This window comes from Gigantopelta aegis, chromosome 7 (assembly GCF_016097555.1).
Source record: "Gigantopelta aegis isolate Gae_Host chromosome 7, Gae_host_genome, whole genome shotgun sequence".
Classification (NCBI taxonomy): domain Eukaryota; kingdom Metazoa; phylum Mollusca; class Gastropoda; order Neomphalida; family Peltospiridae; genus Gigantopelta; species Gigantopelta aegis.
In genome coordinates, this window is record NC_054705.1 from 35,594,456 (window position 1) to 35,612,837 (window position 18,382).

Genomic DNA, 18,382 nt, shown 5'->3' on the forward strand with positions numbered 1-18,382 from the left:
TTTTCACATTATTTTGTGATATTAATGCTATACAGTTTCTCAACAGCTCGTTTATTCATGAAGGAAGGAAAGAAAATGTTTTATTCAACGACGCACTCGACACATTTTATTTACGGTTATATGGCGTCGGAAGTTTGTTCATTTATTTAATGTCTGTTCCTCACAAACAGCACACCTCTAGATCCAGTCGGATTTCCATCATCTTCCGATCATGCATCCTTACTCTCCCCAAAAATATTGTCTTTCAGGTGAGTGCTTTACCACCAAGATAGATCCCATCGCGGTTGGGAAGACGAGGACTGGGAGGTGGAGGTAAAAAGTGAAAGAAGATGAAAGATAGGAGCTGCCAGATTGGGAAGAAATGAGACTGAATTCAAATTAGAGAAAGGAAAATGGTTGGAGAGACAAGGACTGGGATGTGGAAGTGGACAATAAAAGTAGTTGAAAGATAGGAGTTCCCAGATCAGGAAGAAATGAGATGGAAGTCAAAAGAGAGAAATGAAAGGGGGGCAGTGGGATGATAATGATAAGAATAATAATAATAAACCAAAGATACATATTGCTCTTCCTTGACCTGGGAATACAAGGAGGTTACATTCTGTTACATTCTGGGCGCTCCTATCAATTACCATATGATGTAGCGTGTCTGGGTGATTAAATCCCTCAGTAGGAATGTTACCCTCCCAGTACTCATGGAAGCTACAATGTATAAATAAATTATTTATTTTGTGTAACGATACCACTAGAGCACACTGATTTATTGATCATCTGCTATTGGATGTCAAACATTTAAATGTAATTCTCGCATTATAGTCCTAGAGAGGAAACCCACTATATTTTTCCATTAGTATCAACGGATCTTTTATATACACCATACCACAGCCTTTGATATACCAGTTGTGGTGCACTGGCTGGAACGAGATGTAGCACTGGGCCCACCGACAGGGATTGATCCTAGACTGACTGCACATCAGACCAGAGCTTTACCACTGGGCTGCGCCCCGATACAATGTATAAAAGAAAACGAGACACAGTTATACACTGATATTTTATACAAGGATATCTGTTTGCTCACAGCAACTTGTAAGGCCATCAATATCACAGCCAAGTAATTAACAAAGTGAAAAAAGCAAGTACAGGAAATTGTCAAATTAACAATTCAAAAAAAAAAAAAATTATGCATAAATTACAGTATCCGATGATGGCATAGAAAGCATTTAACACAAGCAATATATCTTTATATACTGACAAAAAGTGATTACATTTATACATGACAGATCAACTTTAACATCAGTGGTGAAATAACGCTGGGTTTCAAATTCAGCTGGAAACAAAAGTGACAACACAAAATGATGACTGGAATTTAGATGGTGTGAAAACATATTTATGGTTTTTATAAAATGATGACGATTTTTGAAAACATGCAATCTGTCGTGGAAAGTGGCTAGCATCTAATGTGTGTGAAAATATTAAGACTTATAAAATTTTATTTTTGCCTTGATCACAGGCATTAGGTAAATTAGAACAAGAAATTTAGTTATGAACTATTTTTCCAGAAGCAATATTACTGAATCGAATGAATGAATGAATGAATGTTTGATGACAATTCAGCATGAAATCATTTTTTAAAAACATCTTAAAATTAGCTTACGAAAGGTATTTATCCCTCAACCACACGTAACTTCGCTAAATAGCTGTATAATTAATAATAAATGCATGTTTAACCACAATAGCACATATTATTTTGGACATATCTCTAGAATAAACGTGTGATTATCGCCTTCTGTAAATTCAGCTCTAAATGTTGTCTTTGTCAATGTGATGTTTTCTGTGTCAATGTCAATGTGAAGAGAAGAAAACCAATGAAATCTGAAGGAATTATTTTAAAATTATTTTGTAATAAATATGACATGCCGAAACAAGAGAACAAAAAAATGGCCGTTTACAGAAAAAAAGAAAAAGAAGAAAAAAACGTATAAATGTTTACAAATGTTCACAAAATAATTAGCTTCAAACCTTGACTAAATTACTCTTTGCTCACGCACTAGTGGCTTATTACTGGGTACTTTTTTTTTTTTTATGTTTACCTGTTGGTGAAATATCAATCTAATTAAAATTAGCTCCACTTGTTAATTACTATTACCTGTGGAACTAACGGCACCCTGTTGGAGCTCATGTCCAGTTGACCTTTCATTCAACCAATCAAAACCATACTTGCAAAATCATGCCAGTGATTTGAAAAGAATTTCAACATTCGGGATTATGCCGAGGGTATACAAAATGATTCGGGTGAATTACGAAGTATGCCGGAAACTAATTTCAATATAAAATTTTATATTAAATTCGTTTCAAGACAAAAACAAAAAAAACCATGATGGTATAGCCATAAAATCTGTTTATACTAGTATACAATCCAGAGTTTATTACTGCACTTTCCCCCCCGTTTTTTTAATGTTGAAATTGACCAACAAGTTCGCCTATTGCATAGTCTAGCCCGATATTTTTAGAATTTGTATGCTCCTGAATAACGCTATAAAAGGCAAAGTGTAATTGGTCGATATTTAAATTGTTATTTATAGATGAAATGTCACCTGGACATGGGAGTCCACGCAATGCTGTTAGATTTACTGGTAGCCTGGTAGAGCTAATTTTAATCAGATTGGTGAAATATTTGTGTTAGAGCAACAAGGTTGACAAGCTTGATTTGAAGAAAACTGGCTACCAACAAAATCTGATGAAAACGGGAATAATTTAAACCACTGGAACTCAAGTATTCCATTTGGAACTACTGTTCAGAAAATGATTTATTTTTAGGAACAAACATTTCCTATATTTAAAAGTCGCAGTAAATTGGATTTGTGTGTAGTTTACTTGATGATTACCCTTATAAAGTGTATATACAGAGTATATTGTATATATGAATATTTGTTTGAGTTTATAACTACATGTAGGCCCGTTTATGTTTATACTATACTCAACAACGAAACATTTATAAATTAAGCTATTTTTATTAATTAGTATTCACATCTGAAATGTTTACCATTTACAAACGACATAAACTCATCAATCTTTGCCTTGACACAACAGGAGGACCTGGTTTTCTTTTAAGTTTATTCAACCATGGCACATTTAGATGTCATAAAAGATATTTGATAAACATTCATTGTTGAGTATATTTATAATATATTTAAATATTATTAATTATTTATTTTTATTACGCAAACTTAATTCTATGCTACATACATGTATAAGTGAAAACGTATGTGATATTATAAGTTTCTATTTCACACTTTAAAAAAAATATTAAATTAAAAAATTAAAATGGATGGTTTATGTCTATAAATTTTATTTTAACAATTTCAAAATTCTGAACAAAAACATGCTAAAACATTTCATAGTTAAGGAGGCATCATGATGTATGTTAAGACTACTTGAATATAAGTAATATAATAGTATCTTTTTACTTGAACATAAGTATTATAATAATACCTTTATTCCCCCGTTTACATAATAAAATATTGGAAATAGCTCGTCCTTTATTTAAATAATTTTTGTTTCAATTAACTCAGTCTATACAACTCTATCCACAGGGAAAATGATCAAAGTAACATTTTACAGTTTTGAGAAATTTTAATTTTAAAGGTTGACTGCCCGAATGTGTTGGGAATTCTTGCTAGTTTCAATTCCAATTCACTACATTTTACGTAATTATTAGATTTCTTAATTCACCAGGATTAGACACCAAGGCCTTTTGTAGTGTTAGGACAATTCATACAAATACACAAATTTATGACATAAAAAAACACAATTTAAATAATTTTACACCAATTGAGCAACTTCAAAATGAATAAAGGCAGTCTAAAAGATTATCAAGAAATTAAACTGCCTCATAAAAACAAACATTACTGCTCAGTAAAAAAAACTTAACTTTTTAATGTTTTGGTTTGGGGAAGAAAGAAAAAAATTCAATTAAAAAACTCAATTTATGGATGTGTGAACATGTGATTATCTGTATGTGTTTTTATTGTTTGTCAATATACAATAATTCCTACTTACAATTTTGCAAAATTAAAAGCATAAATCCAAGAATAATTATTTCAGTTAAAAATTAAAATAATCCCACGATATAAAAGTAAAAAGTCCACAGGTTGTCACAGCTTAAAGCATACAGCTTACTATAATGGTACCCTTTCCAAATTATTTAATATTGTTCGCTGACAAATTAAGCAGACATCTGCGTTGAGAGTTCAACGTGCCACATCAAATGATCCAATATATACTGAAGGAAAGAAAATGGGGAACACGTAAACAGTAACGGTATTAATTTATTATCCACATATTTGAAAATAAACAGGGAAATACAACCAGTATGACACACGTGTGTCATAATTATTTCATGTGCACAATGAATGACATAATTTTGGGGAGTGACATCATAACTTGATACCTTAATGCAGTTTCCCCAGTCTTAGCTCTATGTAATCACTTACCGAAATGACATCATTTCGTCGCCTCCATCTACATGTAGTTACGTTTGAAACATGGTCCTTGTTATTCATAAAAATAATATTTGGGATAATGTGGATAATATAGAAATTATTACACTCACGTGTGAATAGTTCTGATTTTATGAAACTTGTGTCTGGATTCATGTATTACCCTTGCTTTCACTTGAGAAATACAAGAATCCTGACAATACTTTAGTAAAATCAGTACGACACACAAGTTCGTGTAATAACCTTACTGACAGTATCAGGAAGTTACCGGTGTTACTGGCAATTATCCCCATGGTACTGACATTCAGTCCTACCTTGCATATCTGAATTCTATACAGGGTTGACTACTGTAGACAAAATTAAATTTGGTCTAGAGTATTATGCGTTCCCGTTTCTTTTTTCATCAGTATAATACAGCCCGGCCTGTATTGAGCGGTCACTCCTTAACAAATGTAATACACACTTTAATTTTTGAAGAACCTAACTGTGTCTCCATTAACTGAATCATATGGGATGCCACTCATGTGAATCTTGTATCCAGTTAATATTTACATTTTTATTAGGTAGGGTGGGACATAAACAGACTGCAAATTCAGCCCATTTTGTTTTTTTCTGATTCTCTTCTTCTTTTTTTTTACAACTACAAATCTTACTGAAGCATTTTTAACAAAAGTTCTGTATACATATATTTTGAGGAGTGCAATCCACCCTTTCTAATCATTTCCAGGACTGACATTTTCACTGCAGAGTTTTTCAAACAAGAAAGTCTTATAATATAATTATAATTCTTCACAAACGTTGAAGGTTTTATTTTTTTAGGAAATAAGAATTAAGTTTCATACTCAATTAAGCAGAAGTCACTGATGAAGCACTCAAACACACACACACACACACAAACTGAAAACATGTTAAATAAATGTAATAAATAAAATAAATAATGGAAGCCATTTAGCTACATCACAACTCTACGCAACACAACACGACAAATCAAAGACGACAGCACCACTGAAAAAGTTACTTCACCCATTCAGTGCTTTACAAATTTGGACTTCTCACAAAATGTGCTTAGCTATAGCTTCTAGATTATGGTAGCCCCACTCTAGTGATATTCAGTGTTGGGCTGGTAAATAACTACTATTGCCATGCCCAACGGCTAGTGATTTAGTTTTTTCGTCAAATGTTGCAGTCGAAGTCCATTTTATAAATATGAATATCCTGCCCTCACCCCACCCCCAATGTTAGTGTTTTAAAGCTCTATCTCTCTCTTTAGGTGACATATCGGATTATTACTAATATTTAGTAAAATTGTATTAACTGAAACTAAAGTAGGGCTAGTAAATTTTTTATCATGGCTAGTACATTTTAAAAAATCACCGATCCCGTGGCTACTGGATTTTATAAAAATTCTAGAAGCCCTATGAAAAATATGCTGTAGTGTTTTAAAAATGGGTTATGTCACATTAAAGTTTGTTGAACTGGGCGAAGCAACGTCAGTGGTGATGTCATCTTTATCACAACTTGATGAGGAACTAATCATATGATACATGTACCTAAGAAACCACATAAATGCTTATCTCATAATATATTACAGCAGTTTTGCATACAAAAACCATAGAAAAATAAATCATTACAAATTTGTTTTGTTTTTTTGAGTCTTAAGACTTTTACAACAATGTAAATAAGACACACACACACATGCAATCTGAATAAAACATATTATTGGCAATAACGAGCTTTCACAATTATCAGCATTTTTACAAGCATACAAACCAAACTCAAGGTGGTTTTTTTGCTACCCTCTCCATGGGCGGATCCAAGGGGGGGGGACCAGGGGGAAGCATCCCCCCCAAAAATTGTTCAAGTGCCCTCAAAATGTCCAAGTGCCCTTTTTGTTTGTAGAATTTTTTTTTTTTTAAGTAAACAATAATTATATTGTAGATAAATGAAATCAAGATTTTCGTGTACATGCGCAAGCTTGCAGATATGTGTCTGTGTTATTGAGTCTCAATGGGGCCCCATTGAGGTTCTAACGCGAGTGACGCCAATTTACTTCATTATTGCTAGTATATTATGACGTAGAACTGTAGGAATTCATATTAATTGTAAATATCAAAACTTGTAGTAAGGTGCCCTTTTGACGAGTCAATGTGCCCTTCTTTTTTGGTCCCCCCCTAAAAATATTTCCTGGATCCGCCCATGCTCTCCTATCGCCTAAAAGTGTACACATATCAGCATCTGTCACGGTTGGAGAGACAGGCACTGGGATGTGGAGGTGGACAGCAAAAGAATTTGAAAGATAGGAGGAGCTTTCAGGTCAGGACGAAATGAGATGAAATTCAAAGGAGAGAAAGGAAAGAGTTGGAGAGACAAGGACTGGGATGTGGAGGTGGACAGCAAAAGAAGTTGAAAGATAGGAGCTTTCAGATCAGGATGAAATGAGATGAAATTCAAAGGAGAGAAAGGAAAGAGTTGGAGAGACAAGGACTGGGATGTGGAGGTGGACATCAAAAGAAGTGGAAAGAAGTTGAAAGATAGGAGTTTTCGGATCGGGAAGAAATGAGATGAAATTCAAAGGAGAGAAAGGAAAGAGTTGGAGAGACAAGGACTGGGATGTGGAGGTGGACATCAAAAGAAGTGGAAAGAAGTTGAAAGATAGGAGTTTTCGGATTGGGAAGAAATGAAATCATAATGGAATTCATAGCAGAGAAAGGAAAGGAAGCAATGGGATATAAAAAAAATTAACAAAAAAATAAAAGTACATTAAAAATGTTTAATTTTGTGATCTCCTAAAAGTGTACATAAAAATGTTGATTTTGGTTAAGAATATTTTTTATAACACCCACATAACACTAAAATAAGATATCAGGGGTTAGGGTTAATGTGTGTTTTATAACACTCGCATAGTTTGTATGCTCAGAAAAACACCAGTGACTGTGAAAAGGCTCTAACTAAATAATTTAAATGCACTACGTAGGTGTATGGAAAACCTTGCAACATACAAGGACGCAACCAAATAAGATACAAATTTCACGTCTGGTCAAAGATGTCGTGTGCACATATCCGACATTACTATCTACAAATTGTAACGTTATCCACATCTTAATGTTGCATACATTTCACTATCAGTATAATTTGAATACCTGAAGTAGTTTTTATTCAAATAAATAAACTCTAGTGGTTGCAAATCACTGTGCAATCGTGTCCATTAGAATAAACTGAAGAAAATATTCATGTTTTAATGTTTCATGAATACTAGATTGAGAAAGAATGATGGGTTATTCTATCACACACACAAAAAAAGAAAGAAAAAAGTCTAAAATGCAATAGACAAGACAAGAATGCGACCAAACCGATAATAAAAATCCATGTTCACATTTCAAAATGTTGTGTTTGCACATTTCACTGTCAATACAATCCAAATATCCAGTGTACCGTAGTTCCCATTTAATAGACAGACTCCAGTGACTGGTCTCAAGATAAATGAAGAAATTGCTTCATTAATACCCAACTCGGAGAAAAAGAAGACATCCAAATCGTAAGAGCAAGAAAAGACAAATGTTACATTTGAGGTATAAAATATTCCGGTGGGGTCCAGATTAGTCCAGATTCATACACTGAAGTTAAAGTTAAGAGTTAGTTTTAGACTAAGAATAAACATTCGAGAGTACTTTACACAAGAATTGTTTATTAATTTTTTGTGTAAATTTATCGATGTATAACAGTCACAAATTTTTATAAAATCGCATAGCTTAGCAATGGAATTTTATACTAAATGTGTCACCATTATACATGAATATATTCACCCCAAAAATGACAGACAATTCTTATCATTACAAACAACACTTTTATTAAGTTAAAAATACACAAAAATCAATTTCTTCTAATGTCTCTTCCTGACTTCTCATTTGATGTAACGACATTTTCCGAGGCTTATGGAAGTATAAGATTTATTTTTTCAGCGACGTCGTCCAGTCGTATAACAGCATAAAGTTTGTAATTAGATTGCATTATAACCTGCGGTGGAATGTATATCCAGGTGGATTCACGATACTATGAAAATCATGTGACAGAAAATGGCTAAAATACTAGAAACGATTCTAGCTGTTCATTACCTGTTGTGTCATTTGAATCAGTTTACTGTGCAAAGAGGGAAACGCAATAACATTGAGAGGGTCTGGTTACAGAATGAACATAAACTATGTAACATTTAAATGATTTTATGAGACTATATGTCATTTCTTGCTATGAAGCCCATCGGGTTTTGCTATGAAGCCCATTGGGTTTTGCTATGAAGCCCATTGGGTTTCTATGGGTGCATTTTGTGAAAAGCAACGGAACATCTTAAAGATGCATACCCTACTTTCAACCTGCAAAAATGGACACTAAGTTTAGTTAAGTTATAAACCTGCGACACATTTGAATAACGTTACAAGAGAGTGAAACAAGAGTCTGTGATGTTGAAACGGTGAAATATTGTTAAAAATTGACAAAAAAATCGACTCCATAACTGTTATTTCTCAGACACATGTGCGTTTTTAAAAATATGAAAAATGCATTTTTTGGTATTCTAAACACCAGGATGACCAGAAACACTGGGATGTGCGGAAATGAATAATCTAAACAATACAATCTAAGTAATTTCTGATTTCAGTTATCAAAAAACGGCTCCAATAGTGAAAAATATGCATTAATGTTTAAAAACTGTTCCTTTAAGTACAAGTGAATCATTTTTTAAATTAAATAAGATTCTTATAATGTAGTCAAAATATAATTATATAACAGAATAACACACATTAACTTGTAAGCAAAAACAATATGTCTGTCAATTGAAAAAAAACAAAATTGTGGCAACTCACAATGAACAAATAAATAGTTTTAATTATTTAATTATTTTTATAAAAATATTATATAGCTTGAAGTTCTAAACAAATAAACCTTGATTACAGCTGTATAAAATTTAACAAGATGATATACATGTAGCACTAAACTGCTGTTTATAAGAAAGAACAAATATCTAATTACATAGTTACACAGTAATAATTTATATATCACTTACAAGTCTCTAAAAATTGCAAGAACGGTCATTTCTTTTGTGCGTTGCTCGAATAAATTTAAATTTGCACAACCATTTTTTTTTTTTGTACTCGCAAAATTTCGCACACCATTTACATGGATATAATGGGTTACGCAATAAGAAAATGGGTTACATGGATTTATTTCTGCGTAACCGATAAATGGGTCACGCAGATTTTTAATTCTCAGAGACCAAATGAATCAGTATGATATGCAAAAAAAAAAAATCCTCAGTAATAAAGACAAAACAAAAACCACGTTCCAATAACATGAAGTATAATTCAGCCGCGAGCGTTGTAAGCCATTAATATAATTTCTAAAATCCAGAATTATATGCTATAAGATTAACAAGCTAATGAACTTGCAGATAACGAGAGCACATTTAATTGAGATTACACATGTTCTAGCACTTTCTAAAACTGTTTACAAATAGAGGACTTTCATAGTAAAGATTACATCCGAATGTCAATACGTCAATGCTATATTAATTAGTATGCCAATATCAGCTAGACAAAAAACATACAAAATAACATTCTGAGATTTTTCAATATGATACAACACAACATGACAAATCTGTGGAGACCAATGAATCTGTGGTTTTTGCATATATTAGAACTATTTATAGCATGTCTAAATTTTACAGAACGCTGTACTCGGTTCCGATGGCTTGAAAATGACTGGTGAGCAATAAGCTCTCCTGAAATTATGTATGAGAGCAATTACTCTCAAGTGTCAAATTCACAATAATTTTTTAGTAAAATAAATGAGCGATATCAGCGTGTGATGAACAGGGAACATTTTGTTCAGTATTGTGTCGCGATTCGCTACGCAAGTTTCAGAGATCGCTACACAATTTTGAAACATTAAACAGTAGTTGCTAATCAATTTTCAATTGAATAGAAATATCGCAAATCAACAAAATGTTTCCCGATTCGTGAGCAATGAACAGCTCTCGTGAAAGTATGTAGAAGAGCAATTCTCTGAGTCATTCACAGAAATTACGAGTAAAATAAATGAGTGATATCAGCGTGTCATGAGGTGAGCAGTTTTTCGCTCACGTAAAAATCATTTTGCACAAGCACACGCGAGTGGGAGCAATTGCTCGCGTCAAACCGTAACAACTGTTGTGTTGATCTCTAAAAATCTTACCACCGTCAGTGGAGACTAGATGTAACCCTGCCATAACAACAAAACAGTTTGGGTTTGCCTAGAGAAGAAACCCGGTAAGATAACATGGACCAAAGATGAAGGAGAGGAAAGGAAGGTTAGTTTATACTATTTATTAAATGACTATCAAAAGAAAGGAATATTTAATGACATCTCAGTACATTTTAATCTATGGCTATTTGACGTCTATAGTTATGTTTCGACACTGTTTTGAGAGAGAGAGAGAGAGAGAGAGAGAGAGAGAGAGACAGAGAGACAGACAGAGAGACAGACAGACAGAGATAAGAGGGACAGGGAGGGGAATCTACATGGACTATCAAATATTAAACTTCAGAAATTTCAACCAGCGGGTATGCATGGTAAAATTACATACCCTAAAATCTGGGAAATTAATGGATACATTTTTTATAATTTTATATAGATTATAGTAAGAGAATTGCTGTTTAAAATATGTCGAAGTATATAAATGTACAGTCCAATTTCAAAATATTTCAGACCCATAACCACATTAATAGGGGCAGTTATAATGTGTCCTGTTTTTATTATATACCCTCAAATTATTTTCTGGCAGAAAGTTGTACATAGTCTACAGCATTAAAAAAGGAATTCATTGCTATATAAAACTCGTTTACATATACACAGCCAAAGATGCTCAACAATGTAGACAGCCCTCGAATTTTGTGAATCAGTAGTTCCCTCACATAAAGCTGTTGTAAAATTGATCTGAAATTAAGCATTTTATCATTATTGTGTATTTATTTTATTATTATCTTTCCTAGATTGCTGTCACATGATGATCTGAATTTTGAGAATTACGTCCATGAAGCAGTCGACTGTCCAAGACCCGAAACACACCAGAATCTGGGTTGGGGTCTTGGGTCTGGGTCTGGGGAGTATGGTACCAGTCAAAAATAAAACACACTGCACTGAATGTGACACACCGCATCCGTGCTGCTGCAAACTACAGATCTGACAACAGACGACATAGAACATGCGCTATATTTTCACACTGCCAGACTGGCAGCTGCACAATATTCGAACCTTACTCTTTCATTTTTCTTAATAACCAACAATGAAAGATATATATTAACCAACGTGGATTTCTCATACTTATTGCTGGTGTTTATAGAAGCAAATTTATCTAAAGATATCAATGCAGTCAAAATAGAAAGAAAGAAAGAAATGTTTTATGTAACAACACACTCAACACATTTTATTTACGGTTATATGGCGTCAGACATATGGTTGCAGTCAATATATACTGGTAACACGTTACAGTTACACACACCGACGTCAAAGTACACGAGACATGGCGTATTTGCCACACTCACCAGACCCAGGCCCAGACCCAGCTTTGACATGTTTTCGGCTTAAGGCTACTAGTGTTGTACCATCCTCCAATATAATGTAATATTGTATACACTGACCTTTAGGATACCAACTGCGATACATTTTAGGCAACATAGGCATGACATTACATTCACTGAATAGCAGGTATATGTTATAATAAATTTACATATTATATGTTAATGAGCAATCTACATAGTAGCAGACACCTATTGTAATAAATTTACATATTTTAATGAGAATTGTTCTAGTATCTATCGTTAATAATTTAATGAAGTTAAGTATATTTATGAGCAACTTTCCTTCATTTGCCAGAAAGTTTCGTTTTTGAAAATGGTTTGTTTGTTTGGTTTTATAAATATTGTATAACAACCCAGAAACATAATATTTTCTTTAAAATGAGCCCTTTATTTTTCTCAAAAAAAAAAAAAAAATGGAACACCCCCCCCCCCCATATCTAAGAGGTATACATTTGTTACATTTCAACTCTGAAAAAAACCTACAGTGAAAATTGTAAGTTTTTTTCTTCTTAATGTAAAACTCCTTAATTCCTTCTTTAATTCTGAACAGGAACAAAGAGGTAAACAGTTTTTGTTGCTGTTCAAATTAGTAAACAGCAAGTTTTCATTTTAAAAAACAATAAATATCTTTAGTAAATATCGCCAATATTTCAGTATCTCCACGCATGCCGGCTTATGATGATGGGCTGAATGAGATCAACAGATGTAAACATTCCTAGAAACAGTCATATACATTCCTAGAAACAATCTATTACATTCCTAGAAAGTCGTAAATATTACTAGAAGCAGTTGTACGCATTCCTAGAAACAGTTGTGCGCATTTCTAGAAACAATTGTATACATTCCTAGAAACAATCGTACACATTCCTAGAACCAATCGTATACATTCTAGAAACAATCGTATGCATTCCTAGAAACAATCGTACGCATTCCTAGAAACAGTTGTGCGCATTTCTAGAAACAATTGTATACATTCCTAGAAACAATCGTACACATTCCTAGAACCAATCGTATACATTCTAGAAACAATCGTATGCATTCCTAGAAACAGTCGTATACATTCCTAGAAGATCTGTTTGATGAGGGTGATGTGAAGATTGTGAACCTAGTAGACTTTCTTTGATGTGGGTGCGGGTTTACCAGTCTTCCACAAGGAATTATGAAGGACCACAGCGTCAATAGAAACAGATAAATGCTTGGTTGATGTCACTTCTGTAAAGCTTTTAGCTCCAGAGTTGTATCTGTGAAAGAAAATGTGAAGATTAGTCAATTATTATTTACTCTCTCGTCCTTAAAGTGGCAGGCCATAGTTTATAAACATGTTATTCAAACATCATGCTATTTAAACTCACTTATAAAACCTATGTATCATGTTATTTACTCACTTATAAAACCTATTTATCATGTTATTTAGACTCACTTATAAAACCTATGAATCATGCTATTTATCATCTTATTTAGACTCACTTATAAAACCTATGTATCATGTAATTTACACTCACTTATAAAACCTATGTATCATGTTATTTAGACTCACTTATAAAACCTATGTATCATGTTATTTACACTCACTTATAAAACCTATGTATCATGTTATTTAGACTCACTTATAAAACCTATGTATCATGTAATTTACACTCACTTATAAAACCTATGTATCATGTAATTTACACTCACTTATAAAACCTATTTATCATGTTATTTAGACTCACTTATAAAACCTATGAATCATGCTATTTATCATGTTATTTAGACTCACTTATAAAACCTATGTATCATGTAATTTACACTCACTTATAAAACCTATACTTATAAAACCTATGTATCATGTTATTTAGACTCACTTATAAAACCTATGAATCATGCTATTTATCATGTTATTTAGACTCACTTATAAAACCTATGTATCATGTAATTTACACTCACTTATAAAACCTATGTATCATGTAATTTAGACTCACTTATAAAACCTATGTATCATGTTATTTACACTCACTTATAAAACCTATGTATCATGTTATTTACACTCACTTATAAAACCTATGAATCATGTTATTTACACTCACTTATAAAACCTATGCATCATAGTTTTTGTGATTTGTTTCGGCCCGACCCCGCAGATCTTGGTGACGTCCTCGGTTTCCGGCGCGTACGAGTACAGTGACCGGTATTGACAACCGCCGTCGCGGAACAGAATCACAAAGTGCTTCGCGTCAGACTTAGCCAGCTCCTGAAACAAACAATTTTTTTTTCTTTATTATTATTTTTTTTTCACCACAGCCTTTGATATACGTCATGGTGCACTGACTGGAACGTGAAACAGCCCAATGGGCCAACCGACGGGGATCGATCCGAAACCGACCGTGCATCAAGCAATCACTTTATTACTGGGCTACGTCCCATGCCCGGGGGGGGGGGGGGGGGGGGGGGGGGGGGGTGAAAGACAACAAACTGTTAATGAAGAACGTTGTCTGTTCGCAAGATGACAATATGTTTTTTTTATCTTACATACAGCAAAAAACCAGATCCCCTACTAGTAGAGACAGAAAGAAATGTTTTATTTAATGACGCATTCAACACATTTTATTTAGAGTTATATGGCATCAGACATGTGGTTAAGGACCACACAGATATTTAGAGAGGAAACCCGCTGTCCCCACTTCATGGGCTACTCTTTTTGATTAGCAGCAAGGTATCTTTTATATGCACCATCCCACAGACAGGGTGGTACATACCACAGCCTTTGATATACCAGTCATGGTGCACTGGCTGGAACGAGAAATAGCCCAATGGGCCCACTGATGGCAATCGATCCGAAACGGACCGTGCATCGAGCGAGCGCTTTACCACTGGGCTACGTCCCACACTTTACCACTAGTACAGAGTATGTCCTATTTATAGGATATTAAATGAACTTCCATTTAGTATCATGTTTATGTCCCAAGTGAAAATATTATCCTATTTATTACCCATAATCAATTTTAATTTATATCACTGATCTTGTTTGGTTGACATTCTGTTAAGTCTGTAGGGGTAATAATCTAGTATATTTATGGGATATCTCCAGGTCATGTTTAGGATGATCTGAACTGGTGAAGTTCAATGCTGTACTTACCTCTAGAACCTTATTCTTGAGGTCCGTGTTGACAATGCCGGCGAGACAACAATGACTAATGGCGTTAAGTATGATGTGACGGTTTGACTTCGAGCTTGGCTTCACAAACAGCTTTGGTCCTGTGTAAATAAAAAACACATACTGATCAGAACGTAAAGGAAAGGAATGTTTATTTAATGTAAAGTTTGTTTTGTTCTAACGTCACCACTAGAGCGCACTAATTTATTAACCATCGGTTATTAGATGTCAAACCTTTGGTAATTTTGATGTGTAGTCTATGAGAGGAAACCTGCTACATTGTTCAATTTATATGCACCATCCCACAGACAGCATAGCACATACCATGGCCTATGATATACCATCAGTGTTCGAGATTAACGGTATCCCGGATATCCCGTGGATACCAGAATTTAATTTTGGATACCAGACTTCAATAACCCAGTATCCCACTGGGATACCATATAATGTTGGGGTTTTTTTTTAATCCTATGTTTTTATTTTTCGCTGAACCAATGAAAGTCGTCATTTACTGGTGAAGTTAAGTAACAGTGTCATCCAGGTTTGTTACGATGTTATTTATGAATTTCATTTAAGTGGGATACTAAATTCTCAGGTGGGATACGAGATTTTGAAATGTTAGTATCCAGCCCAAAATTTTTAATCTCGAACACTGACCATGCACTGGCTGTAACCAGTAATAGGTTTATTTAATGACAACTCAACATAATTTAAATGGTTATACGGCACCTGAGAGAGAGAGAGAGAGAGAGAGAGAGAGAGAGAGAGAGAGAGAGAGAGAGAGAGAGAGAGAGAGAGAGAGAGAGAGAGAGAGATGGGTGGAAAGAGAATGTCTGTGAAGTGGAAGACAACTGCTGCCACAAATGTTACTCCTACAAAAAATCAGTAAGGGATCTTTTTACCACAGGCAGGACACTACGTAATGGAATGTCCAGCAAACCAAACCTACCTGAATAGTCACCAGTATCAGAGCCATCTAGATTTCTAGGTGTGCGTCTCCCTAACCTGTACAAATCTGAACAGAAAACAATGATATAAATAACGTGCAGCTGACCTTCATTATTATGCATTGTACAAACAAATTCCAGGCTTGAAATTAACCAGGAGATGGCAGCAAATGTCTCTTGAAATGCATAGTATGCATCTAATAACCAACTTCAGGTAACCTATTTCCTTTCGGCATAACCCGATATGTCGACGTAATTGATATCCTTAATTTATACGCGAACGAAGAATATGCAAAATTAACACACACATTTTCAGAGGTGCAGACTCTAGTTTCAACCAGTGAAAATGGACACTACGTTTACTTAACAGGCCCTATTCTAGAATTGAAAAATAGACAAAGTGAACATTTATTGGTACATCTCGTAACGTTTCGCCAGTTTCCGCATTCCCTTGGAAAAATTCGGAATTTTACATTCGGTTCTGATCGTAATATTTCGATATAAAATACTACTTCCAGTAATAAAATTTAAACAAAACAGTTGTATGTTTCATTAAAAACGTGATATTATTAAACAGTTGATAATATGCCGTTATGTTAAAATGAAAGTATTTATTAGTATACATTTTCTGCTATTACTGAAATGGATGTGGCCGAGGATTAACGATAGTCAGCTGGTCACAGCACATGGCCGAACACGCATCACTTTGAAAAACATTACTAGCTCAGTTTATGGGTGTATCTGAAGAAAGCCAACATTAGACTATGACATGTCAGTGTTTCTGCCAGAAATAGATTTGTGGGTATGGTGCTATGCAATTGAATGCAATCACAGTCAATAGGGGATATGGGGTGGGGGCCCTCCCCAAGAAAGAAATGGGTTATGTTTAGGGTTAGGGTTAAGAAAATTGTACAGCAATGATAAAGACTAATTAATTTTGTCAAAAGATTAACTTAAAAAAATAAAATCTCCAAAAAAATGTGGGGATGGCTCCATATCCTTTTTACATTCTGGCAGAAACTATGCATGTATTTAATCTCTTCACAACAGAAACTGGCATGAGTATTAACATGTGTTGGTTGATTTTTTATAATAAATTGAACAAGGTAAAACATTATTTCATTTACATTTAAATTACTAAAAATATATATGTATATCTGTGAAAATATGTTTATGTATGTATACATTATGTATAATGTATGGATATGAATAGGTATGTACATGAGTATGTTACAAACACTGCTTAAGTCAATGATTCAAGGCACTCCATCCTTGACATTGTCATATTGATCTGGGGCAATAATAATAATAAAAAAAAACAAAAAAAACAACAACATTATTTCATTAAATCAATCATACATTACAATGCGCGTGGGCAGAAATTATTTCCAGTTAATAAACTGGTTCATGATTACTCGAGGATACAGTCTGGTGCCAAAGTAAAAACACTGTCCGACATACAGCGACAAGGTGCCACGTGAGCTATGAAAAATAAACAAGTCGGGGTCTTGACGTCTGTTGTGTGATTTCGTTTTTGAAATCAGATTTTGTCCAGAATATTACAGCAACTTTGACTTCACACTACTGCTAATAACTTGGCGACTTCATCTGACAGGCAAGATTAGAGCCCAAGTTAATCTACAAACCTGCAACACATTTGGATAAGATTATAACCGAGGGAAACAAGAGTCTGTAACATTGAAACGGTAAAATACCCTTATAAATAAGACTAAAATTCGACTCCACAACCTTACTTCTCAGTAAAAGTTTGTCTTGTTTAACGACACCACTGGAGCACATCGATTAATTAATCATCGGTTATTGGATGTCAAACGTTTGGTAATTCTGATTTGTAGTCAACAGAGGAAACCCGCTACATTTTCCTAATGAAGCAAAGGATCTTTTATATGCACTTTCCCACAGACAGGAAAACACATACCACGGCCTTAGTCCAGTTGTGGTGCACTGGTTGGAACGAGAAAAAAACAATCAGCTGAATGGTTCCACCGATGTGGTTTGATCCTGCGACGCAAACACCTCAAGCAAGCACTCAACCGACTCGGCTAAATACCACCCCCAATTACTTCTCAGATGTACATGTGTGTTAAAAGATATGAGAAATGCATTTTGTGATATTAAAAACACCAGGGTGACCAGAAACACTTTGGATGTATAGAAATGGATAATCAAAACAATAAA

General features: G+C 34.1%; 1 protein-coding gene across 5 annotated transcripts in view; it reads right to left on the reverse strand.

The window, feature by feature from the left end:
- Positions 1-9,174: 9,174 nt before the first annotated feature.
- LOC121376990 (calmodulin-regulated spectrin-associated protein 1-B-like) overlaps positions 9,175-18,382 on the reverse strand; it is a 70,793-nt gene continuing 61,585 nt past the window's right edge. For all 5 annotated transcript variants that reach the window (XM_041504816.1, XM_041504819.1, XM_041504818.1 and 2 more), the window contains 4 exons: positions 16,186-16,251; positions 15,219-15,337; positions 14,170-14,333; positions 9,175-13,344 (listed from right to left, as the gene is read on the reverse strand). In XM_041504816.1, the coding sequence (XP_041360750.1) occupies positions 13,209-13,344; positions 14,170-14,333; positions 15,219-15,337; positions 16,186-16,251 (485 nt within the window). In that variant the 3' untranslated portion in view covers positions 9,175-13,208. The remainder of the gene's footprint in view (positions 13,345-14,169; positions 14,334-15,218; positions 15,338-16,185; positions 16,252-18,382) is intronic.